This window comes from Oncorhynchus mykiss, chromosome 30 (assembly GCF_057628025.1).
Source record: "Oncorhynchus mykiss isolate SJ-2025 chromosome 30, ASM5762802v1, whole genome shotgun sequence".
Taxonomy (NCBI): Eukaryota; Metazoa; Chordata; class Actinopteri; order Salmoniformes; family Salmonidae; genus Oncorhynchus; species Oncorhynchus mykiss.
Genome location: NC_143051.1, coordinates 28,270,882 through 28,298,272, shown reverse-complemented (window position 1 = coordinate 28,298,272; position 27,391 = coordinate 28,270,882). Strand labels below are relative to the sequence as shown.

General features: G+C 41.6%; 3 protein-coding genes across 3 annotated transcripts; 2 read left to right on the top strand and 1 right to left on the bottom strand.

The window, feature by feature from the left end:
* Positions 1-868: 868 nt before the first annotated feature.
* On the top strand, positions 869-17,948 carry LOC110488214 (LIX1-like protein). The gene is made up of 6 exons (XM_021560334.3): positions 869-2,289; positions 3,310-3,473; positions 6,457-6,597; positions 6,780-6,875; positions 10,162-10,239; positions 13,797-17,948. Exons 1-6 carry the CDS (start codon positions 1,968-1,970, stop codon positions 14,049-14,051), a joined length of 1,056 nt encoding a protein of 351 aa, XP_021416009.1. The 5' UTR covers positions 869-1,967; the 3' UTR covers positions 14,052-17,948.
* Positions 15,493-19,895, bottom strand: LOC110488215 (uncharacterized). Its single transcript, XM_021560335.3, has 2 exons — positions 19,612-19,895; positions 15,493-18,497 (listed from the first exon to the last, which is right to left on the bottom strand). Exons 1-2 carry the CDS (start codon positions 19,683-19,685, stop codon positions 18,152-18,154), a joined length of 420 nt encoding a protein of 139 aa, XP_021416010.2. The 5' UTR covers positions 19,686-19,895; the 3' UTR covers positions 15,493-18,151.
* Positions 19,896-20,318: 423 nt separating this feature from the next.
* Positions 20,319-27,074, top strand: LOC110488213 (splicing factor 3B subunit 4). The gene is made up of 6 exons (XM_021560331.3): positions 20,319-20,449; positions 21,334-21,462; positions 21,823-22,365; positions 24,659-24,826; positions 26,177-26,338; positions 26,705-27,074. Exons 1-6 carry the CDS (start codon positions 20,416-20,418, stop codon positions 26,875-26,877), a joined length of 1,209 nt encoding a protein of 402 aa, XP_021416006.1. The 5' UTR covers positions 20,319-20,415; the 3' UTR covers positions 26,878-27,074.
* The last annotated feature ends 317 nt before the right edge of the window (positions 27,075-27,391 follow it).

Genomic DNA, 27,391 nt, shown 5'->3' with positions numbered 1-27,391 from the left:
AATTTGTATATTGTACAATTGCTATTCCATTCACAATGTAACCTAAAGCAATGTATATCATACTATGTTGAGTCCCACAGATTTACGTACAGAATAATACGAATTGCCCCGAGACCACGTTGCTGACAGAACCTGAAAAACTGAGTAAGGGACTCAAGGAATTCCTTGTTCACTTTTCTCACTTTTAACTTACTTCTAATCACTTCTGTCCTTCATTGGTTGTGGGACAGCGTATGGGGCAGGTGCTGCTGTTGGCAGGTGAGAGTCATTGTAAGGTCAGGTGGATAGGTGGGTAGTATCTCGTGACAGAGAATTAAATCATTAAAACCCAGAATTAAAATTCTGGATTCTAACAGGGCCAGATTAACCCATTGGGCTATAAACTGGGCCATATTAAATAATTATGTTCTACAAGTGCTAATATTTCAACTAATTGGAAGAAAAATGGTTGTTCCCTTTCGGTTTTAAATTAGTTTGGTAGCCTACAGACTGGAAAATGTGAAGGTCCCTGAAGAAAATGTGTGCTTGCTTTAGTTGTTAGTCATCTTAGATCTATAGTCTAGTTAGATGTCTAGTTGGTATAACTGGTTTAGATCTACAATCTAGTTGGTCTAGGTCTATACAAATGTACAGTAGGATCTTAATTTAAGCCAGTTTGCTACAGTAGGAAAATGATTCTGCAGGAACAGGAAATGTGAATTATTATGTGGATTATAATTAATGGAAAAAAAATTTAAGTGGCAGTATGTCACTTTTTGGGTGACCTGATCAAATTCACAGAAATGTGAGTTATAGAGCTATTGTTCTACTTGAAAGCAAGTCTAAGAAATTGTAGATATGTTCTATGTGTGCTTTTTTTCCCCTTCCTGTTCTTAAACATTGTTTTTGCTTATTTTACTTTCGGTTTTGTACACCAGCTTGAAACAGCTGAAACAACAATATTTTTGGTTATGGATAATATATTACACCGCGGTTTGGATGGTACAATGATTATCTACACTATTCTGGCTAATTCTGTAACATAAACGGAAATTAGGCAAACTATTAGAGTTTTAGCAACCAGGAAATTGGTGATTTTAAGGAGTTTATCCATTTTTTGGTAGAGCAAATCCAGTTTTAAGTGGAAATTAGAGACTTTAAAAGCCTTTCTAAAACTCAAATACACTACAAGTTTGCATTTCCTGCTTTGTATGAACATTTTCAGCAACAAAAGAGTGATCAAACTAAGATACTACATCTGTAGTCTAGTTAGTAATTGGTCAGTCTAGCTCTAGCTGGTCTGGATCTTTATTTAGGGAGTGGTTAGTTGGTGTAGATCAAAATCCACACTATGAAGTTAGATGTGTTGGTTTAGGGTCTGTGTTTTAGTTAGATGTCCAGCTGATCTAGACCAGCGATAGTGAAGTTAGATGACAAGTTAGAAAGATGGATGGATGGATGGATAGTGTGCGTTGCATAAATGGTTAAAAAGTAGTATAATTTAAAGGTATCTATCACTGTTGTCACTGTCATTTAACATATCTTTACCCCTAAAACGTTTGAATAATTATTTCAGTAGCTGCTATTTTTCCAAAGTATTACAATGTAAGTTACACTACCCTAATAATAGAGCGTGTATTTTCAACAGAATTCCTTTAGTTTTGGAGGCTACATTGATTCCTAATATTTTCCCCCTCCTGCATTGCTGGTTCAAGAAAATGGCCTATTCACAGCTCCCCTTTTCCACGTCTCTGATTTCTCCCCGCCCCTACCCGAAGATTGACAGCCAAGCAGCCTAATCGTCACAAAGACTAACGGGATTGGCAGAATACATTTTTCTCCGTGAGGAAAACACTTTTTATTTATCACTATCTTTTTAGTTTAGTTTTTTGTAATTTTCCATTACATTATCAGCGAGGAAACCAGTATTTTCATCACGAATTTCCTCTATTGGTATTCCCCCTACTGTTGACGTTTACGCTTCAACAATGGAATCTATCCGCCCTCAGCGACTTCAACCAGGGATAAGATTTGGAGCTGGATCGACTGGGACCCTACGCTCCTCTCTCCGGCCCGGGGTTACAGTTCCAACCGCACCTCTGCTGCCTCCCCCGGCCTCCCTAAGTGCTTCCTCCGGGCCACCCCCGCCGCTTCAACTCCACAGTCTTCACGGCACTATTGGGAGTGCGGGTCTCGGAACAGGGGTGGCTGGATTCGGTCTATGTAATCCAGGGAACCCGGCGGTCTTGAAGGAGGCGGTGGAGGCTGTTGTTCGGAGCTTTGCTAAGCATACGCAGGGCTATGGCAGAGGTAACCTGGAACAAATTAGTCGCAGAATTTTGGTCCTCCGACTTTCCCTGGCCGTGGTTCAAATGTAACTCACCGTAACTGTGATTAAACTGACAAAAGGGATTGAATAGTGTAGTAGTGCATGTGCAACATACATAGTGTCACCAAAACTGCACATCCAGTTGATAACAGTAGGCTACATGAACATACCGAGTTTATGATAGCCAATATTTTGTCATATCTAGGCTAATGACTACAGGATGCAGTTCACTACAGGATACTGTTGCGTGCTCATTTTACGTAGCACTTGGGCACTCCATTCGAAATTTGGCACTTCAAGTCACAGCCAATGTTTTAGAGTAGGCCTAGCCTATATGTTATACTATCATCCAAAACCCAATAAATGAAATGTGGGTAGGCCTATTCAATTTTAATTTACAGAAGTATGATGATCTTATGTACTCTTTCATCATTTTGAGTCTATGTGGACTTTTGGTTAGGCCATCATTGTAAATAAGAATTTGTTCTTAACTGACTTGCCTGGTTAATTAAATATAATGAAATTCGGACAGCTTCAGTCAGTTCAGTGGGTTGTTCCTTGTTGTTTACTTATCCAAAAACATCCGGTTATTATATTATATCTCCAAATATGTGCGAAAGCAGTGTTCCAAGTTTTAATCCTTACTCATATTCAATATTCCATTGTGTCACTTTTATTCTTTCAAACCTGAATACCAAATGAGTCCACCGGACCATATTTAAAGGTAGACTCAGCAATTCTAACTTGAGCTATTGAGATGAGCGAGACGCAAGACTCACACACAGTATCTGTGCAAGTGCACATGTTCGCTTCATGCTGTCACAGCATGGTAGCCATGGGACCAAAACAGCAAATTGAGCCTTGCGCTTCAATGCTCTTAGTTGTTGCAGAAATTGACCCACTATGCCGTTTACTTTCTGCATCTACGTCATATCGCTGAGTCCACCTTTATGACTCCATGCAGTCTAATGTTAAACTGTGTCATTTTATGTCTCATCCAGTAAACGTGGTGGAAGCCTTGCAAGAGTTCTGGCAGATGAAGCAGTCAAGAGGGGCAGACCTCAGGAATGGGGCGCTGGTGGTGTACGAGATGGTCCCATCAAACAACCCACCCTATGTTTGCTACGTCAGTCTCCCAGGGGGAAGCTGCTTTGGGAGTTTCCAGGTGAGCTAACCTGTGACTGTAGGCTGTCTCAATAAAGTTGTGGGCACTAAAACGCTCCTTGGGTGGAAGGCCCCCTGTATAGTATCTCTGAGTTAGTGAAAGTGCTTGAAAAGTGTACTTATTATTACTACTACAGTATAATGGTTTAAAATTGTGTTGGTGTAGCTGTATGAATGAAATTCCCTATCTGGCCATAACCTTAGGGATTTATCCGTCTGTACAACTCTACTCATGCACAAATGCTTCTACCTAAATCAATTCTGCCAATCTGACTTGATCTTCCCGAGTACATTGGTACAACTCTACTCATGCACAAATGCTTCTACCTAAATCAATTCTGACAATGTAACTTGATCTTCCTGAGTACATTGGCCCTGGATTTTCAGATCAAATGTCAATCACTGGGAGCCTCTTCTGAACTGTCTTGAGAAATGTCAAGGGAGAGCAAGCGACTAATTAGGCCTGGGTCATGTTTATGGGGGCACCCCGTAGCAAAAAGTTGTGCAATTGAAAACAATGTTTATGCAGTGTCTTTGTTTACCAACTGCTGACTGTGCACCCATATTCTGTTGGAGTCAAAAAACACTCAGCAGAAATGTTTATCCAAAGAGACTTACTGTACAGTGAGTTCATACGTTTCTAGTATGTGTATGTGATTCCTGTTTCTTATCGGAGAGGTACAGGTAGTCCCTCCCAGTTTCAGTCCATTTTCTTCTGTTTGTTGCTTAATGAACATGACCCGGATGTTTCTGGAACTTTCTCCTCACACTGTTCTGTTGTTTATCTGAATACTTCAAGAATGTGTTAGATTCTCCAGTACTATTGTATACTTTTTAGCCAGTAGTTAAAGGGAGCGCTCATGAGTCAAAAGTGGTCCCCTAAAATTGTGTACTATGTCACATATGTGCAGATATGTGTACAACATCATTGCTCTCGCTCTGCTGTGTGTGCATGGATGTACAACTTGCTAGCTGTCACTCAATTGACGAGGGGCTGAAGCTCATTGGTTGAACTCAAATTGTTAGTGGGCTGGCCCACGTGGGGGAAAAGGGTGCAGCACAGCTCCCAGAAAAACTGTCGCTTTCATGGCAGAAAAATAGCTAAATCGGGGTTTAGAACCCAGTGTACCAATGAGTGTATGCTCGCAACACGTCAAACAAATGAAATGCCTTGCTTGGGTGGAGCTCCAGTAGTGCTCACTAGATTAGTGTCGTAGGTGCAACAGTGGGTGAGGATGGCTGGGAAATCGCAGATTAAAACCCGATTTTGTGTATAGAGCACACTTCTGGCAAAACAGAATTCAGTTTTTCCCCTAGTTTGTCTTCCATTTTCTGTAATGTTCCATATGATAGTTTGCAATAAATCTCCGCAAAATGTTCTCTTTCCGGTCTGAAAACCGTGACAAACATAACACCAACGGGCATGTGAGGGGAGGATTCTTGAAATGTAACATCCAATCAAAATCTTGCCGCAGGGAGCCTGCAGACCATTCAAACTGTTTTTGCAATTCAAAATTCTCCAGACATCCAAGGGAGGCATGACAACGACGTGATTTTGGAAGGTATGGCAAAGTAAGACTATATCCAGCCCAAAGCGGGAGGTTTAAAAAAAAAATACTTAGTAGTCGCCAAAGTTCCAGAGCATGTCTTTAAACAAATGTCTTGATAAAGCTGTCTTAAGTATCTAATGAAGTTAAGTGGCATAGTAGCACGTTTTACATAGTTTATAACTTGACCAGAACTGTTGAAGTGTGTGTAAATGTTGTTCTATACACTGAGTGTACAAAATATTAGGAACACACATTAGGAGTCCTTATATTGAGTTGCACCCCTTTTTGCCCTCAGAACAACCTCAAATCATCGGGGCTTGGACTTTACAAGGTGTCAAGCATTCCACAGGGATGCTGGTCCATGTTGACTCCAATGCTTGCCACAGTTGTGTCAAGTTGGCTGGATGTCCTTTGGGTGATGGACCATTCTTGATACACACGTGAAACTGTTGAGTGTAAAAAAAAAACAGCACTGTTGCAGTTCTTGACACACTCAAACCGGTGTGCTGGCACCTACTACCATACCGGTTCAAAGGCACTTAAATATTTGGTCTTGCCCATTCACCCGCTGAATGGTACAGATACACAATCCATGTCTCAAATTTCTCAAGGCTTACAAATGATTCTTTATCCTGTCTCCTCCCCTTCATCTAAACTGATTGAAGTGGATTTAACAAGTGACATCAATAAGGGATCATAGCTTTTACCTGGATATACCTGTTGATCTCATCCATGAATGTATACATAATTGCATTCAGTATGAGCCGTGTTCCTATCTGTTAAATAATCCACCAGTATTATTGAAATAGTAATGACTGCTTTAATGTACATTCTTTTTTTCAAATGTTATTTTCAATTCTAAATCATACTAGAACTTTAGCATTGAGCATACCAGAATATTCCATGGGAGGATTAAATGTTTTGCCATTTCTTCCTCTCCTCGAATTGGCTGGCTACAATGCATACTGTGGTTGGAAACTCATATGGTGGCTCATCTGGTTGTAATTAGAGCCAAATATTGAGTTTAGAAGGAGCCGTGACACCCCTCCCCACATTCTCCCCCTCATCCCATTTGCACAGGGCCTCCCTTGCCTCTATCCTTCCTAACTCTCTAACTCTCTCTCTTTCTTTCTTTGAAATAATAGCAATGAAGTGGAAGCATCGATATTACCTAGACATCATTCTGAAACATACATGAAACAAGATTAACATAGATTTCAAGTGCTTAATCTTTCGAGATAAAGGTCATTATTAAAATTAAATATATATGACTTCCAGAAGTCCCGTACAATAATTTGACTCACCCATATTATGATATTGCATGAATCACAGGGTCATAACGTTACAATGTATGCCAAAGGCAACATATATTTTGGGGGGACTTGGAAACATTCAGAAAAGTACTAAATATGTTTTATGCTTTACTTTCGGCAGTTTTGTCCAACCAAGGCTGAAGCAAGACGCAGTGCTGCCAAGATCGCGCTGATGAACTCGGTTTTCAACGAGCATCCTTCCCGCCGCATCACAGATGACTTCATTGAGAAGAGTGTATGTGAGGCGCTGGCCTCCTTTAATGTGAGTGGCATTTAATGTATTTTTCAATGTACACTAACAGAAGCAGTGCACACTGGTCTTTAATATAATCCATACTGCAGCTCCTATTAAAAGGTCATGTCCTTATGAGGGTAAGATCTTAATCTGATTGGGCTCTTAAGGAGAACAAGACTGGATGATTGGACTCTACTTGTATTTTACAGGGAAACAGAGAAGAGGCAGACAACCCCAGCACAGGAATTGGAGCATTTCGCTTCATGCTGGAGTCCAACAAAGGAAAGTCAATGTTGGAGTTTCAGGTAAACAGGATGGAGTAACGCAAAGTTTGGTTACTTGTGATGATACAGTGGATGTTACGGCAATGAAATGTAAGAAAAGGAAAAGGTTGGACTGTATATGAGGCCAGTTTAGGAATGTTGGTGGCACTATGGTACGTTGGTCAGGATGTAGGAAATTAGGAGATCAGTAGCGGTTTGTGGGTAAAATCACTGTGGAAGCCAAGCCATGAAAAAAAATACATATTACAACCTTTGTGTTGTGATAATTAGGCTGTTTGCTCTATAACCTGTACGGCTTGACACCGTGATACATAGACCAAAAGCCATGACAATATGAAGACACAGTGGCTGAATAAATTCAACCACCCCTTTGTTTCATCACAAAACCAGAGAGCAACATCTGTCTGGTGGATTCCACAAAGCATATTGCATGTAACAAACAGTTACAAGACCTACAGCATGTTCAAGCACGTTAATGTTTCTGACATTTCCAGACTACTAAACAACTATTGATTTCGAACACCGGAGACTTACCATAAGTCGCTGCATCCACTATTCCAGCTCCATTCCAACTTCAAATCACCTATGCTTAGCCTAACACAGTGACAACTAAATTATACCAAAATCGATTTAGTCCTATCAACATAAATTTCATGTGGCTGTCCATGGTACTGATTTCTGTGTGTGCATGTGCGTAAGTAGAAAAAACATGTTGACTCACACTACTTGTAGAGAAACGCCAAAGCCATCCTCCTTTCTTTCATTTTGACGAAACGGTCTATGAATCTGTCATACAGTACACACTTTTAGTTTTTATTGTTCTAGGCTACCTGGCTAAAGTGCTTGCTAGTCTAACTTCCTTTCATGGGTAACGATGAGCTAGCTAGTTAACATGCCAGCAGCATACCACCCTGCATACCACTGCTGGCTTGCTTCCTGGTCAGCTCCTGGATGGGAGACCAGTGCTGCTGAAAGTGGTGTTGGAGGGCCAGTAGGAGGCACTCTTTCCTCTGGTCTAAAAAAAAAAATATCCCAATGATTGACACTGCCCTGTGTAGGGTGCTGTCTTTCGGATGGGACGTTAAACGGGTGTCCTGACTCTCTGAGGTCCTTAAAGATCCCATGGCACTTATCGTAAGAGTAGGGGTGTTAACCCCGGTGTCCTGGCTAAATTCCCAATCTGGCCCTCAAACCGTCACGGTCACCTAATAATCCCCAGTTTACAATTGGCTTATTCATCCCCCTCCTCTCCCCTGTAACTATTCCCCAGGTCGGTGCTGCAAATGAGAATGTGTTCTCAGTCAACTTACCTGGTAAAATAACAGAAAAATAAAAATAAAAATGTGCCTACTACATCTAGCTACATATTGAGCTTCCATCCACTCAGGCCAGGGACACAATGTATGAATTTATGGTTTGATCAGAATCACCGTTATAATCTTTGGCCAGTACGTTGAATTAAGCAAAACCACATCTCCAAATCCCTATCTCCATCCATGGAGAATTTAGGAACATGTTTGCTAGCTAGCTAGCCACCAGAGGACAACAACACAACGAGATGCAACAATTCAAGTTTTTTTCTGTCAATGACATTTGTCTTCCCTTGAGACTTTTTTTTGGTGTGCCAGGACCATTCACAGTTGACCTCATTCAGTTTAGCTCAACTCTGATTGGCTATTATTGTATACTTTTTGATTAAGAGAGGCCAATAGCTTGCTGGCTTCCCTTGCATTCAATGTTACCGGAGGCAACAATATCATACTCTTTTGACCCGACGGCATCAGATAGATGGGTTACTCATACAGAGACAGAGGGGCGCTCTTTTGCTCGCTCGGATGCTTTCTCCAGTGAGATACTGTCCGCCTCTCAAATCAAATTGTATTGGTAACATACACATGGTTAGCAGATGTTATAGAAAGAAAATTGCAAAACACAGAGAGACGAAAGATACATTATTTTATGTTATTTAAAAAAATATTTTTCTTGGTACATTTTTGGGGGAAACATGGCTTCGCTTGGCATCCATGAATACACATCACTGGAGGAGATGGAGATGAGGAATCCAAATACTGGCTATTCTTTGCCCACACAGATACAAAGAACACATGGGATTGGTTGGAGAATGTGAAATTATATTATGGTTTCTACAGAATTATAAACAAGGGAGATGCATACATGTTAACATAGACATGGCTAGTGGTGCCAAAACTACTGGTAATTACACAAAGCCGATAACTATATTGTCATTTAGCTTTGTAACTCCAGTTCATGAAAAAATATAAACTTTTACTGATCGGCCCTAAACTATAGCTTAATTTATGATCAAGAAAACCAGGAGTTATTTCTGAGTGTTTATTAAAGCTGGCTGGTTTCCTCACCTCTGCTTTATGACTTAGCACTCTGGTTTCCCAGGTTGAATGGGGGAAAAGTCTGCCGTTGAACCTGATAAATGCAACGGTTTGAGACTCATGACAGCATGAACTAAAGCAGAGCATGCCATTTTCGGGAGCAATTGAAATAATCAATAACCAAATTAAATTGAGATTTTACACACTTAAACAGAGATTTGACTTATTCAAAGTGCACTTATCAGGAATGTCGAGGACTAGAGATGGCTGTAGATGTCAAGGACTAGATAATGAGACCCACTACATGAATGAGTGTGAGGACCATCGTGCGTGCAGAAGAAAATTGGAGCAAAACCATGTATTGGACTCTGTGGTTCCAGGAATTTCCTAAGAGCATGTTGGTCTGGCAAACAAATCTGGACAGAATTGCTAGCCTCCAGTTTTTCATTGTTTGTCATCCAAATCCACTGAATCTAATGCATGGATTGGTCTTTTCCAAACCACAGCTTATGATTTAGGGCTCTACACATGCAAACAAATGATTGCTACTTATTGACCATCTCCCTCTTTTTTTAAATGTAACCTTTATTTTACTAGGCAAGTCAGTTAAGAACAAATTCTTATTTACAATGACAGCCTACCAGGGAACAGTGGGTTAACTGGCTTGTTCAGGGGCAGAACTCCAGAGTTTTACCTGGTCAGCTAGGGGATTCAATCCAGCAACCTTTCGGTTACTGGCCCAACGCTCTAACCACTAGGCCATCTGCCGCCCCAGCCACCTCTTAGCTCCCATTACCAGCCTTAAATCATTAAATCTTGTGACTTTGGCATTAAAAACTCATAGCCTTGTGATAATAATCAAACTTGAAATTGTGCTTAGTGCCAAACAGTGCTTTCCATGTGGCGCAGCCACACACAACAATGCTGCTTGTCGACGCTGAACTGTTTTCTTCTTTCAGGAATTGATGACAGTCTTTCAGCTGCTGCACTGGAATGGTAGCCTGAAGGCCATGAGAGAGAGACAATGCTCCCGTCAAGTAAGATCTCATTTGGATAATAGTACTGATTATTGGTATCACTTTATTTCATAGGCCTGTTTCATTTGGTATTTGTCCTGGTGTTAAATAAAACATGATTTGGTGTCAATCAGTATTTTTTTGTATGTATTTCAAACAATTGTTTTTCTGTTTTGTTCAAATATTTTTGGTTTATTTTGTGTGAAAGCAATGACTTATGACCATTATGTGTAAAAGGTAAGTAAGTATGTACAGTTGAAGTCAGAAGTTTACATACACTAAGGTTGGAGTCATTAAAACTTGTTTTTCAACCACTCCACAAATTTCTTGTAAACAAACTATAGTTTTGGCAAGTCGGTTAGGACATCTACTTTGTGGATGACACAAGTAATTTTTCCAACAATTGTTTACAGACAGATTATTTCACTTATAATTCACTGTATCACAATTCCAGTGGGTCAGAAGTTTACATACACGAAGTGGACTGTGCCTTTAAACAGCTTGGAAAATTCCAGAAAATGATGTCATGGCTTTAGAAGTTTCTGTTAGGCTAATTGACATCATTTGAGTCAATTGGAGGTATACCTGGGGATGTATTTCAAGGCCTTCCGTCAAACTCAGTGCCTCTTTGCTTGACATCTTGGGAAAATCAAAAGAAATCAGCTAAGAACTCAGAAAAAAATTGGAGACCTCCACAGGTCTGGTTGATCCTTGGGAGTAATTTCTAAACGCCTGAAGGTACCAGGGTTCATCTGTACAAACAATAGTGCGCAAGTATAAACAGCATGGGACCGTGCAGCCATCGTACCACTCAGGAAGGAGACGCGTTCTGTTTCCTAGAGATGAACGTACTTTAGTGCAAATCAATCCCAGAACAACAGCAAAGGACATTGTGAAGATGCTGGAGGAAACAGGTACAAAAGTATCTATATCCACAGTAAAATAAGTCCTATATCGACATAACCTGAAAGGCCGCTCAGCAAGGAAGAAGCCACTGCTCCAAAACTGCATAAAAAGCCAGACTACGGTTTGCAACTGCACATGGGGACAAAGATCGTACTTTTTGGAGAAATGTCCTCTGGTCTGATGAAACAAAAATAGAACTGTTTGACCATCGTTATGTTTGGAGGAAAAAGGGGGAGGCTTGCAAGCCGACGAACACCATCCCAACTGTGAAGCACAGGGGTGGCAGCATCATGTTGTGGCGGTGTTTTGCTGCAGGAGGGACTGGTGCACTTCACAAAATAGATGGCATCATGAGGGAGGGAAATTATGTGGATATATTGAAGCAACATCTCAAGACATCAGTCAGGCAGGAAGTTAAAGCTTGGTCGCAAATGGGTCTTCCAAATGAACAATGACCCCAAGCATACTTCCAAAGTTGTGGCAAAATGGCTTAAGGACAACAAAGTCGAGGTATTGGAGTGGCCATCACAAAGCCTGACCTCAATCCTATAGAAAATGTGTGGGCAGAACTGAAAAAGCTTGTGCGAGCAAGGAGGCCTACAAACCTGACTTTTACTCCAACTCTGTCAGGAGGAATGGGCCAAAATTCACCCAACTTATTGTGGGAAGCTTGTGGAAGGCTACCCAATATATTTGACCCAAGTTAAACAATTGAAAGGCAATGCTACCAAATACTAATTGAGTACCGGTATATGTAAACTTCTGACCCACTGGGAATGTGATGAAAGAAATAAAAGCTGAAATAAATCATTCTCTCTACTATTATTCTGACATTTCACATTCTTAAAATAAAGTGACCTAAAACAGGTATTTTTACTAGCATTAAAAGTCAGGAATTGTGAAAAACTGAGTTGAAATGTATTTGGCTAAGGTGAATGTAAACTTTCGACTTCAACTGTATGTGAGCAAATTTGAATATGTTTATATTTCTGGCACTTTTGAGAAAAATATTTGGACACACACCTGGGTCCCATGTGGCTCAGATGATAGAGCATGGCACTTGCAACAGCAGAGTTGTGGGTTTGATTCCCACAGGGGACCAGTTTGAAAAAGTATGAAAAATGTACGCATTCACCACTGTAAGTCTCTCTTGATAAGAGCATCTGCTAAATTACTAAATGTACACTACAAAGCAGGATCAATGAATTCGCCAGATAACTTGCTTAAAAATTCTGATTTGTTTTTTATTGTTTAGAAGGATGAACTTGAAATGAGTATGGTGTAATTGACTCAACAAACAAAAACACATACTTAAGTTTTAGCTTTCTTAATGAATCAGAGAATCTATAGTTATTTCTGTTTGTTTATCAAAACTGGCTGGCTAACTCATTGATCCTGCTTTGTAGTATACCCCTCTGGTGTAAAGGAAGGGAAATATAGCTACATCATAACTCAAACTTCTCTGTTCTCAGCAACAGAATAACTGATCAAACTAAAGAGTTATTTGAGAAAAACATTTGCCTGACAGTTTCCATTAATTCCAGCAAGTTTGGAAAATAAAACATATCCCTCATCCTTACAGACTGCCAGTGATAGTATTTAATTATAATTCAAATGGTACAGCCAACACCACATCTCAGTTCAACTTAAGTACAGAATGGGGCTGAAACTCACTGGAGATAATTGGCTGAGTTACACTCTGGCTTGAGTTAGGATGGAATGTCATGCTGAAGGAACCTATCTAAACCACATTGTGTGGGCTGAATGAATACCTATGAAGTGACTCCGTTCCAGGCAGAGTCGGGTGACCTAAATGTTTGTGTTCAGTCCTCATTATCTCATGCATCTTACATACATAAATGACTTTTAAGGCGTCGACTATGAGCCTTGATCAGAGTTTGATTCAAGTTTGTAAAAAATGTTTTACCAGAATTTAAAGCATTTTTCTTTGACTTCATCTGATCTCAAACATTAAAATATTCAGGCTCTATGCACACCTTTAAGTTTTCATCCCCCACCCTTCATGTTTGCTTATCTAAACATTGGCGCTTTCTGACATTGTTTTTGCAGTATGGGGGTCAGTTCAGGCAACTTCCAATTCATTAAATGAATATAAATTCACCTGAATAGTCAAATTGTGCCTCAAACCTGGCTTTTGCCAATCTACGCCATTCAGATCACAAGTCAAAGAGGAGGAAGAGCAACCAGCAACTCCACGATTGGGATAGATACGACTCAGTTGTACTGTGTTTTCTAGGGTTACGGAGTGCTTTCGCCCTGTGTGTCTCTTGACTGATTTTAAGTATTCTATTTGGTCTGGCCTTATGCCTTTCATCTCAATGATTAAGGAGAGGGGCTGAGCCACTGGAGTAATTAGCTCACCCAGACGTCTCACATTCCTCATTTGAAATTATGTTATTGCTGGCCACGCAGCTCACGCATTTGTGGTTCCAGCTCATGTCAAATCCAGGCATTTCAGGATCATGAAACATAATCTGGAACTCAATCAAACCTACACTGCTAGGATACCAGTACTGTTGAAAAATATAATGATTTAATGGAGCATTTCTGTTTCCTACCCAGCTAGCCTGAATTTTCTAACGATCATGGCCATGGCGTCAATAAGGTCCATTCCGGCCTAACAACTTTTTTATTCTGCTTTCCCCTAACAGGAAGTGCTGGCTCACTACTCCCATAGGGCGCTGGATGATGACATGCGTACCCAAATGGCTGCTGATTGGGTGAACCGAGAGCAAGGCGTGGCTGGCACCATCGCCCAGGAGGTGGCGGCAACAGATCGAGAACTTGAGGAGGCCAGGCTGGCCGGCCGGGAGCTTCGCTTTCATAAGGAAAAGAAGGACATCCTGATGCTGGCTGTTGGCCAACTGGATGCAGCCAACACTGCCACCCTGCCTTCAACCTGCTAGGTATACGCTGGATTCCAACCCCATAACTTGATTCACTTCCATTTGCCCACGTTGACTTCCCCCTCACAGTTCTCAAAAAGTCTACATAGGTGTGGGAAACATAATAGTAACTCTGCATAGCTTCCACCACATGGCTTTTACCTGTTCAGCCCGATCAGATCTGCGAGTTGGGAGTCAAGGGCAGATGGAAGGAAGTTGGTTGTCAGTTTGGAATCTGGCCTTAGAGATGGAATGAGGAAAAGTGGCCAATAACCATTGATTGTATAGAGACTAGCAAGGCAGCCATTTAGGAGCTTTCAATTATAAAACAGTGAGTGTTCTTAGATCTTTCAGCAGTTTTTTTCCAGCCCAGTACTAATACACCTAATTCAGTTTATGAAGGTCTTCACAATAAGTTGATTATTTGAATCAGATATGTTAGTGCTAGTTTAGAACAAAATCTTTAGGACCAGGATTGAATAATAAGAAGTCATTGAGGTCCTTTTGTGCTGCCATGTTATTGGATTTGTGAAATTCACATGGAATAATGAAATGTTATCATTCCTCTCATTCCCTTTCTAAGCTGGTAGACAACGCTACCACATGGGCAAAGTTAAAGCCCATCACTTGCCTTTAATGATCGTACAGGACATAATCACAAGGATATTGTCACAGAACGATCTTTCTCACCAAAATAGACCAATGTCTGTTGCTTAAGCATGCTTCATTAAGGACTATGAAAGTTATTTGAACATTTATGTATAGCTCTTACATTACAGATCTTATATACAGAGGTAGGATCTTAATTTGATCACTCTTTTGTTGCTGAGGATTTTCCTGCACCACAGGAAATGCAGATTAACTTTTGTAATTGACATACATTTACTGAAAACCCACACTAACACACGGTTATATAGTATTTCACTTTTCATGAAGCCTACTTTTGGCCAGATAAAAGCCTTACCACCGCTCAAGCAACGTTATGGACTAAACGTTCAAATCCTGTTGCTGCAGGATTATTTTGCTGTGACAGCATAGGTCAAATTAAGATCCTACATCTGTAGAGTCTATCATCTAGTGATAGCCAGCCTTATTTGCGAAGAAAGAACCGCTCCTCCGACTCAAACTGATGTCACTCGTAAAATAACTAATTGCCTAGCTTTGCTTGCTAGAATGTTTACACGAATGTCAGTTATCCAACAGTTTTTTTTCTGGCCTTGCAGCTTTTAATGACTAAACTTTCAGCGTTATCATTCTAAGTCGGGATCATTTACTGTCACTAAGCCATTTTTAACTAAAACACACACAAGTAATTCAGCCGATACTGATATACGGATTGACCACTGCATTGATTCTAACAACTGTTTAAATGTGAGTAATGTGTGCAACACAAAAACATAGCAAACACAGTGCACAGTGTAGTAATATATGGGATTGCAGTTTCCCCCTAACCACAAGTTACTCTCAAGGTAAAACATTTATTAAAGCGTTTTGGCAGCTATACGCTGAAAATAAAAATTCAAAGGACAAAAAAAACATGTAGAATCTCCATCATAAATGCTCCATGGAAAGTGTTTTTAGTCCAGGACTCGGCTTAATCTTTTAGCCATTATGAAATAACAGTGGATCCTTCTTGAATTCTTTTGAATTGATGTTGTTTTGGGGGAATTTCACAGAGGCTTTACCATACCGGTACGAAATGTTATCCAGTCATGCGATCTGCTACTCTGAAATTCTCTTGAAATAGACCCATTTAGAAAACACATTTATTCAGGGATCAGAGCACACAGAGAATCCATTCATGTTCACATTGAACACCAGTAAATGCCTATGTCATATCACAATGGCAATATCACACTGACAGCTACAGTAAAAAAAAAATAATGAATGCGAATCAAATGCACCAAACATCACGTTAATGTTGTATCATAGTCCCAATGTCCTCTTGGGTTTAACATTGTATCCTACTTACTATATGTCTCTTGATGGAATTGTCTATGGTATGTTTTTTTTTAAAGAAAATAAGCAGAGAGAAAAAAAGATTTAGCTAACTTGCCCTAACTTTCCTGAATGTAATGATATATCCCAATAGCAACAGCAGCGCAAAATAAATTGCCGAGATGCCCGTTAGTTCTGGATAGCATTTCCATTGCTCTTCTTTCATTGACAGTATTGGTTAGTGTTCTTCGTTTTTCTACCAAGCCAGGGTAAGGCATTTCATGTGGTTCTCAATTTCTATAGACCTGGCACCTGTTTCTACAAACAACAGCCATATCAATTGAAGTGCAATCCATTGTATGCTTGTCCTAATTCAATTAAGAAGTGAACCTTTTGTTAAAACACACAGCCAGGTCCATTATTATTGGCACCCTTAAAAAAAGATGAGCAAAAAAAGACAGTATAAAATAAATAATACAAATACTAAGCTATATTTCATGGTTCAAAAAAAGGGAAATTAGATTACTTTATAATGATATAATTGTTCAGAGAAAGAGCTTTAGTTTAACCAGTAATAAAAAATGAAACATTTAAAGATGGGGGTAAAACACCAGCACCCTCCACTTGCAAGGACAACGACACAGAGACTCTTTCTAAAATGTTTTATAAGATTGGAGAACATATTGGGAGGGATCTTAGACCATTCCTCCATACAGAATCTTTCCAGAACCATTATGTCCTCCGTCAGGGCTTATGGACTGCTTTCTTCAATTCAAACCACATGGGGTTCAAGCCCGGAGACTGAGATGACCTTTGCAAAATGTAGGTTTTGTGGTCAATTAACCATTTCTTTGTGGATGTTGATGTGTGCTTGGGGTTATTGTCTTGCTGGAAGATCCATTTGCAACCAAGTGTCATCCTCCACTTGCGCCCAAGTGTTTTTGGCTAAAACGTCCTGGTACTTGGTAAAGTTCATGATGCCGTTGACCTTAAAGGCCCCAGGACCCATGGAAGCAAAATAGCCCCATAACATAAAAAAATGCACCACCATATTTGACCATAGATATGAGGTACTTTTCTGCTAATGCTTCTGTTTTTCAACGCCAAACCCACAACTGTTGTGCATGGCCAAAGAGCTCTATTTTCATGTAATCTGACCTGTCCTGGTGCCCTTGTTAAGGTCAATGGCATCATGAACTTGTAAAACCCTGGTTGCCTCAACCAGGAGGAGGCTGACACTTGGCTGCAAGTAGATACCTGACTGTATTTGTGTTAGCTATTGGAAATCATATTTCATGAAGTGTCTGGTAGGTGTATTCTCCCATCATGCTTATTTGTGTGAATCATTTATTTTTTGTATTTTTCTTTTAAATGTATAATGGTGTGTTACAGATGGTTTTTATGGCAGTTGTCTGCTCACCATTAATCACGTACATTGTTAAAAAATGTAGTTGTTTAATGTTTGGGTCCCACTTCTATATAAAGTGTAGCTTAAACAACCAATCTTACATGGTAATTAATTACATTGGCAGGTATATTGTTCACATTGCTGTAAGAGTATGGTTTCCAATTTCATTTTTTTTGAAAATCCAATACTTTTATAAATGTATTTTTTTTTACCAGATTGTTAATGTGTACCTACACTGTAATTACACTAAACCTGTCTGTGTAATTACCATGTAAATACATGTTTTAGCGACACTTAATATAACTTGGGACTAATGTTTGCGTGTTATTCCTTTTAACACAGGTTGCAATCTTTTTATAAACTGTTCAAGTCATGTTATTACCCTGCCTTCTCGCTTATCAAGTTGTGCATGATTCATAAATCCATTTGTACAAAATGTGATCTATATAAACTTTGTTTTATACAGTCCTTATGTATTTTATATGACCAGTTTTAAATTGTTACTTTTTTACTCAATGTAGGTTTCTATTTAGATTTGTATACATAAAATGCAATAAAGCAGCCAAAAACAACCCTCACTGATTCCAATGTCATCCTTTATGAAATAATTAAAAGAAAAGCGTAATTTGCTGGAGCACACTTCCTCGTGAAAAAGTCCAGAATCTCTGATTGGAGTCTGTTTTAGTGGAAAAACAGACAGAGGGCCTTTCTACTGTCTTACTTCAAGTCCCAGTGTCCTTTTCTTCCTCTTCCCTGGTGACCTGCATTAACAGAGCTAAGGTGAGGATGTGGGGGAGGAGGGATCGTTGAAGCCCACAGACACAGTGGGGGTGCTATTACTGCGGAGCTGTGGCTCAGGCACTGTGCCTCCCAGCTGACGGATAGAGTTGCACATAGGACAGGGGTAGTCCGAGAGGCCCTCGATGTCCTTGAAAGCCTGGTTAATGATGTGGCCCCTACACTGGTCACAGTAGAAGTGTCCGCAGACCAGGCGCTGCAGCCGAGCCTCGTAGGAGATACAGCTCTGGCAGTGCGGTGGGTCGAGGTCCAGGGAAAGACTACACATCTGAGGGCTGCTCTCCTTCTTGGCAACATGTGCCACTGTCACCTCTGCTGGCGAGCTGTTTCAGTGGGAAGAAGGAAATCAATATTCATTACCTCTTAAGACCTAGCTACCATTAATTTCAGCCTTATAATATACAGTATACACTCCCTTATGTATTTATTTGGACAGTGAAGGTTAAACTTTATTTGGCTCTATACTCAAGCATTTTGGATTTGAGATCAAATGTTTCATATGAGGTGACAGTACAGAATGTCATTTTATTTTAGGAAATTTGTAAACGGTTAAATAAAGTCACTATGTATCTAGTCCCCACATTTGAAGGTGTCATAAGTATTTGGACAAGTTCACTGTATTAATGTTTCCAAAAGTTTTGTATTTAGTCCCATATTCCTAGCATGCAATGACTACATCAAGCTTGTGACTCGACAAATTTGGATGTATTTGTAGTTTGTTTTGGTTGTGTTTTGGATTATGTTGTGCCCAATAGAAATTAATGGATAATAATTTATTGTTTCATTTTGGTGGTCACTATTTTGTAAATAAGAATATGTTTCTGAACACTTCTGCATTTTTGTGGATGCTACCATGATTACGGATAATCATGAATGAATCGTGAATAATGATGAGAGAGAAGGCACTACAGGCACTAAGATCATATCTCCAAGACATGCTATCCTCTCACCATTACCAATAACAGGGGAGGTAAAACAGATGTGTATGAAAGTACCCTAAAATGAACGGTGACATTCTATACTGTCGCCTCATATGAAATATGTGATCTCAAATCCTAAATGCTGGAGTATAGGGCCTAACTAAAAGTTTTAGCTTCACTGTCCAAATGAATATAGCTTTTAAACTGAACATGTAAATGTGACAACTTGACAACTCTAGTTCAACAAAGTGTCTGAGTGAGTGAGGAAAAGGACATGGTCAGGTCACCTCCATTCTACAGGCCTCCATTTTATGCCAGGGAGATTACATTCAGTGAATTTTCAGTTGTGTATCAGCTATAACTCAATGCTTGTTCAAAGATTTTAGTCAGTTAAAGTGTTGGCAAACTAAAGTTAACTATCAGAAATAGAAGAGTTCATATTCCATGTATTTTTTACTTTAACTCTCTTTGTCTGTGCATAATATAGCCTAAATTACGCAAAGTGGCAACCACTCACCTCTGTGCAGTAGACTTTGCACGTCGGGAACAATCAAAGCCCATGGCAGCAAGGAGTCCACGCATAAAGTCCATGTGAGACTTTTCATCATACCTCTGGCAAGACAAAGATATGAATTATTTGTTCTGTTTGTCCATTTTCTCACTAAACTAAGGAGCCTGTAGCCACAGGAGCCTGTATCCCATGTACCTATTACTCAAGTTGTTACTGATTCCTGTAACATTGACTTGAAACAACTATTTATAGAGTCAGTTAAGTGAACAAACTTGTTCTGAAACTGGCACAGCCAGGTATGTGGCCACTTTATCTTATCCAAGAAGTCACGCTCAAGTGAGATGTAAACTAGAGGAGCCTGTTTCGCAGGTGTTTCCATTAAGATAAAGTCACTGTTAGACAGCCATTGACAATTACACAGAAGTGCATAGCCTGAACCCGAAAGTCAGACATAATAAGAGATACCATTATGATACATTGTCAAAACAGGCAGAGACAAAGGTATAGGCCTATGAAAATGTTACAATGTATTTGAAATTATGTTCTGTAGTTTGACCCTATAAGGAATGCACGATTCAGCACGATATTGGTAAAAAATACAGAAAAATGTGAAATGTGATATTAGCAAAGAGTGGTTTTAATTATATGGGTGTGCGGGGCAGCTGCATCTTGAATGAGAGCTCACCGGTACAGACAGCCCACCACTAGAGGGCGACTTGATCTAATTGCGTTCTTTGGTTTTGCCGGATATGTTTCTTGCCCATCAGATTAACAACTTCCGCATAACGCTGCCCTCACGCCGGATTTAACATGGCGGCGGGACCGATTTCGGAGCGCAACCAAGGTAGATACGTCTTTATATTTTACTATGAACTTCATCAAATGTATCCATACGAGTAGTTTCCATTACATCTGAACCCATGGCCTAAAAATTATAGCTATAAATCTAGCTGAATGAAGACGTAGCCAGCCGTATGCCTTGTCTGTGTGACTCAATTCTATTGCCAAACAAAGCTCGTTTACAAGCCTACGTTTGCCATATGTACTGTAACAAGCTAGATAGCTAGCTATGTATTTTTACGTCCTGCCAGACTCGTCCGATTTGTCACTAAAGAATCTGCCGGGCTATGAATGGGTAGCTAGCGAGCTCAAGGTAGGGCCATATACCTAAATGGGACTGGCTCAAAGAGGGTAACATTAGCTAGCTGGACATGTTCCTAGCCTTGGTTGATTTCGCGCGTTGGGCGCACTCAATTTTTACATTCAGCAACATGTAAGTAATTCCGCAGATGCTCTTATCCAGAGCGAATTTTGTTATATATATATTTTTTTGTCACACACCGGATAGGTACAGTAAAACCGGCGACCTTTCGGTTACTGCCCCCAACGCTCTCAACCGTTAGGCTACACCCTTCTTACCGTCCCTGTCTTTGGCAAAACTGCGCTCGTTTTGCAGGGTTTGTGCTCTTGAACCAAAGACGTGATGTAACTGCAGCGTATGCGTGGAAACTAGATTTAATGCATTCCTGTGCACTGCTCGGTAATGTAAGTAATGGGAACCGATATAGGATATAGCTTCCAAAATAGGAGAAGTGTTGCTAAAAACCGGGTAACGGTAGTCATTTCCGCACGACTTGAAAATATCTTGTATGGCATGGGACCATAACAAGGTTTTATGTTTGGGCTTATACCCATCCACTTGATGTTTTGCTCTCTCTGTTACTTTAGATGCCACTGTGTATGTGGGTGGTCTGGATGAGAAAGTGGCAGAGCCACTTCTGTGGGAGCTCTTCCTACAGGCTGGGCCTGTGGTCAACACACACATGCCCAAAGACAGAGTCACGGGACAACACCAAGGTAAGTAACACACATACTCACAAACAACGCATTGGTAACAGAACAGACACATACCATCAGTAAGACCAACCAGATATGCTACACTTTGATATCTAACCCCAGGGTTTCTATCACATGGTGAGGTGGCGCACTCATGTTTGAAATTAAGAACTGTGTACAACTAAAACTAGCCTATGTAAAGAAGACAGATCATTGTAGATTAGGTCTATGCTATAAAACCCATCACTTGTTGATGTCATGTCATTTTTGGAGACTCCTTTAGAGACAAATAGCATGTAAAAAAAAAAATGCTGATCAGAAATATAACCGTTAAAGTCTTATTGAATGTTACTCTTTCCTCTGTCCCCACCCCTTCGTAAGGCTATGGCTTTGTTGAGTTCCTCAGTGAAGAGGATGCGGACTACGCCATCAAGATTATGAACATGATTAAACTATACGGAAAGCCCATCCGTGTCAACAAGGCCTCAGCGCACAACAAGAACCTGGATGTGGGCGCCAACATCTTCATCGGTAACCTGGACCCGGAGATTGACGAGAAACTCCTCTACGACACGTTCAGCGCCTTTGGGGTCATACTCCAGACGCCCAAGATCATGCGCGACCCGGACACTGGCAACTCCAAGGGCTACGCCTTCATCAACTATGCCAGTTTCGATGCCTCTGACGCGGCCATCGAGGCCATGAATGGCCAGTACCTGTGCAACCGACCAATTACGGTGTCATATGCCTTCAAGAAGGATTCCAAGGGTGAGCGGCACGGCTCGGCCGCTGAACGCCTCCTAGCTGCTCAGAACCCGCTTTCGCAGGCTGACCGGCCGCATCAGCTGTTCGCAGATGCACCGCCTCCCCCCTCTGCGTCAACGCCTGTCCTCACCACCCTGGGACCCGGGATGCCCATGCCTGGTAAGTGTGTGTGTGCAAGTGTGTGCACCAGGGTTAAATAATTTGATTTCAGCTTCATCAATCAAATCAAATGTATTTATAAAGCCCTTCTTACATCAGCTGATGTCACAAAGTGATGTACAGAAATCCAGCCTAAAACCCCAAACAGCAAGCAATGCAGATGTAGAAGCACGGTGGCTAGGAAAAACTCCCTAGAAAGGCCGGAACCAAGGAAGAGACCGAGAGAGGAAACGGGCTATAAGGTGTGGCCAGTCCTCCTCTGGCTGTGCTGGGTGGTGATTATAACAGAACATGGCCAAGCTGTGGCCAAATTTTCATAAATGACCAACAGGGTCAAATAATAATAATCACAATGGTTGTAAAGGGTGCAGCAGGTCAGCACCTCAGGAGTAAATGTCAGTTGGCTTTTCAGGGCCAATCATTCAGAGTATTTCTACCGCTCCTGCTGTCTCTAGAGAGTTGAAAACAGCAGGTCTGGGACAAGGTAGCATGTCCGGTGAACAGGTCAGGGTTCCAAAGCCGCAGGCAGAACAGTTGAAACTGCAGCAGCAGCGAGAGAGCGCAAGCGAATATACTTGAATTCATACGGGACAGTGGATAAGACAGGAGAAATACTCCAGATATAACAGACTGACCCTTGACCCCTGACACAAACTATTGCAGCATAAATATTGGAGGCTGAGACGGGAGGGGTCGGGAGACACTGTGGCCCCGTCCAATGATACCCCTGGACAGGACCAACCAGGCAAGATATAACCCCACCTACTTTGCCAAAGCACAGCCCCAACACCACTAGAGGGATATCTTCAACCACCAACTTACTATCCTGAGACAAGGCCAAGTATAGCCCACATAGATCTCCCCCACGGCACAAACCCGAGGGAGGGGCGCCAACCCGGACAGGAAGATCACGTCAGTGACTCAACCCACTCAAGTGATGCACCCCTCCTAGGGATGGCATGGAAGAGCGCCAGTCACTCAGCCTCTGTAATAGGACTTGAGGCAAAGAATCACGGTGGAGAGAGGAGAACCAGCCAGGCAGAGACAGCAAGGGCGGTTCGTTGCCCCAGTGCCTTTCCGTTCACCTTCATACTCCTGGGCCAGACTACACTCAATCATAGGACCTACTGAAGAGCTGAGTCTTCAATAAAGACTTAAAGGTCTGAGAGTCTGCGTCTCTCACATGTCATACAAATTGAGCTCTATTAGAAAGCCCTGCCTCCAGCTGTTTGCTTAAAAATTTTCGGGACAGTAAGTAGGCCTGCGTCTTGTGACCGTAGCGTACCTGTAGGTATGTACGGCAGGACCAAATCAGAAAAGATATGTAGGAGCAATTTTGGGGCTTCACCGTATTTCATCAAAATATACAGCTGTGTGTCGTCCGCATAGCAGTGAAAGTTAACATTGTTTCCAAATTACATAACCAAGAGGTAAAATATATAGTGAAAACAATAGTGGTCCTAAAACGGAGCCTTGAGGACCAGCGAAATTGAGTTGATTTGTCAGAGGACAAACCATCCACAGAGACGAACTGATATCTTTCATCTCTCAGATAAGATCTAGACCAGGCCAGAACTTGTCCGTGTAGACCAATTTGGGTTTCCAATCTCTCCAAAAGAATGTGGTGATTGATGCTATCAAAAGCAGCAATAAGGTCTAGGAGCACGGGGACAGATGCATAGCCTCGGTCTGACTCCATTAAAAGGTAATTTACCACCTTCACACGTGCTGTCTCAGTGCTACGATAGGGTCTAAAACCAGACTGAAGCGGTTCGTATACATTTTGTCTTCAGGAAGGCAGTGAGTTTTTTTTTTTTTTTTTTTTTTTTTTAATGGGAGATGGGACATAGGCCGTTTAGTTGTATACTTTCTGGGTCAAGGTTTGACTTTTTCAAGAAAGGCTTTATTACTGCCACTTTTAGTGAGTTTGGTACACATCCGGTGGATAGAGAGCCGTTTATTATGTTCAACATAGGAGAGGGCCAAGCACAGGAAGCAGCTCTTTCAGCAGTTGGAATAGGGTCCAGTATACAACTTCCTAAATCCTTCAGGTATTTTGTGTGGGTACTTAGATAGTAATCATATTGCCTTGTATAGTCATAGACTGTGCTCTGTAGATTTGTAAGAATGACAAAAATGTGATTTTCCTCACAATGTGAAAATGTTATGTTGGCTTCACAATTCCTTGACTATAACTTGTTCACTAACACCAACACAACATTAAAACATCTACATCAAAATAATTTCAATTAAACTTTTTTTTTTGCAATTTCTCTCTCATCTTAATTTCCAGGCATGCCCCCTCCTGGTGCCTTCCCTCCTGTGCCACCCCCTGGATCCATGCCTCCTGGCATGCCCCCCGGCATGCCCATGCCCCCAGCCCCAGGGACACCAGGACCCCAGGGAGGGGGCTCAGGCCCCCCACCCGGCCCGCCACCCTTCCACCAGGGCATGCACCCGGGTAAGTCACTCACCCCGACCATATATTTGGATTGAGTACCACAGTCAGGAAAAGCTTGCCCAGATTGTTAAATATTGGAGTTCAAATTGTAGTGTGTGAAATTTTACGGTACTGCTATTTCTGGTAAGGAAAGAGAACATGTGTGTGATGAGGTGCATTAATACACTACATGGCCAAAGTATGTGGACAGCAAACGGCAAACATCTCATTCCAAAATGGTGGGCGATTATGCCTGGCTCGCAGACTTTGTTCCAATTCATCCCAAAGGTGTTTGAGGTCTTGGCTCTGTGCAGGCCAGTCAAGTTTTTCCACACCAATCTCGTCAAGAGATTTCTGTATGGGCCTCGCTTTGTGCATAGTGGCATTGTCATGTTGAAACAGGAAAGGCCTTCCCCAAACTGTTGCCACAAAGTTGGAAGCACAGAATCGTCTACAATATCACTGTAGCGTTAAGATTAGAATATCACTGTAGCGTTAAGATTTCCCTTCCCCGGAAGTAAGGGGCCTAGCCTGAACCATGAAAAACAGCCACAGACCTTTAATCTTCCTCCACCAAACTTTACAGTTGGCACTATGCATTCAAGCAGGTAGCGTTCTCCTGGCATCCGCCAATCCCAGATTAGACCATCAGACTGCCAGATGGTGAAGGGTGATTCATCACTCCAGAGAGTGCGTTTCCACTGCTCTAGAGTCCAATGGCTGCGAGCTTTACAACTCTCCACCCAAGGCTTGGCTTTGCCATGATGATCTTAGGCTTGAGCTTCATGAAGCTCCCAACGAACAGTTATTGTGCTGACGTTGCTTCCAGCGGCAGTTTTGAACTCGGTAGTGAGTGTTGCAACCGTGGACGCTTACACGCTTCAGCACTCGGTGGTCCCGTTCTGTAAGCTTGACTGGCCTACCACTTCGCAGCTGAGCCGTTGTTGCTCCTAGACATTTCCACTTCACAATAACAGCACCTACAGTTGACTGGGCAGCTCTAGCATGTCAGAAATTTTACCAACTGGTTTGTTGGTAAGGTGGCATCCTATGATCTTGCCACATTGAAAGTCACTGACCTCTTCAGTACGGGTCATTCTTCTGCCAATGTTTGTCTATGGAGATTGCATGGCAGTGTGCTTGATTTTATAGACCTGTCAGCAACGGGTGTGCATCAAATAGCCGTATCCTCTCATTTGAAGAGTTGCCCATATACTTTTGGCCATGTAGTGTATATGCAGTCATGCTTGCATGCATTTTACGTATGGGTGGTCCCAGGAATCGAACGCACTGTCCTGGCGTTGCAAGCGCCATGCTCTACCAACTAAGCTACTGAGGACCACCACCAATTATATTGTTCATGTCCAACAGGAATGCCCCAGATGTCTATGCACCCTCATGGCCATCCCCCAGGTATGGTGCCTCCACCGGGCCCCCCAGGATCCAACCAGCACCGGGCGCCTCCACCCCCCGGCATGCCCCCTCATCCACACATGGGCATGCCACCGAGAGGGCCCTATGGGCATCCCATGGGTAAGTGCTGTGCCTTCACAAGGCTAGGGGTCAATTCAACTCAATACAGTTCAGTAGTTGAAATCTCAAAGTTGGATAAGTAATTGCCTGACTCCTGATTCATGAAACCAAAAGTGGTAAATTGTTTTGCATCACAATTTTTCTTAGTTTAATGCTACAGTCTGCAATTGGTATGTCCATTTTGGACTTTAAAGAAATGTATTGTAAACAAACATTTTTACATATTTGTCTAAAGGGACACAGACATTTATACATTTTATGGATATCCAAGAGGTCTGTTTCCTGATATCCTTGTTGTAATGTGCTGCTGTATGAGATTATATATAATTGTGTGAATCCCTTCTCCCTCTCCCCCCACCCACACAGGTCACCCCATGCATCCAGGCATGAGAGGACCCCCTCCTCCCATGCCCCCACCAGGCTACGGTGGGGGTCCCCCTCGTCCGCCTCCGTTTGGCTTCCAGAGGGGGCCACCAATGCCACCGAGGCCCCCCGGTGGCCCACCTCGAGGCCCCATGAGAGGACCAATGCCCCCATAGACTACGGAGGACCACAGCAAGGCGCATGACCATGCTTTCATTTAGCTCTTTTAAAATTTGATTTATATTCTTTGATTTCTATTCTAGTACAATTTGGAGACATGGTGTAGCTCCATTTAATTTTTTTTTGTTTTTACATTTTCTTCACTGTACAGAACCGAACAAAGGTTCGGAATAAAGGTTTTTAATACAACAAATTGGGTCTTTCAATTGATGTCAAGTGATTTCAGTTTTCTTAGATGAGATTTAATTCAGAACATGCATCATGTCAATTAACTTGTGCTTTCCTAGTACAAACATAAGACACAGCATGTAGTTGGTCTCCTCAATAGGTTAGAAACTCCAAATGTGATCAAAAGGCCAGTCGTTTGAGACCGTTGGTAGCCAGGAAGAAAGGTGAGGCATGTCCATAATGGCAAGATGAATGAGAAGGTTATGTTTTGACCAGACAAAGCACAAGTCAGTTGACAGGTTCCAGACCAAATAGAAAATAAAACTTCTTCGCCTATATAAA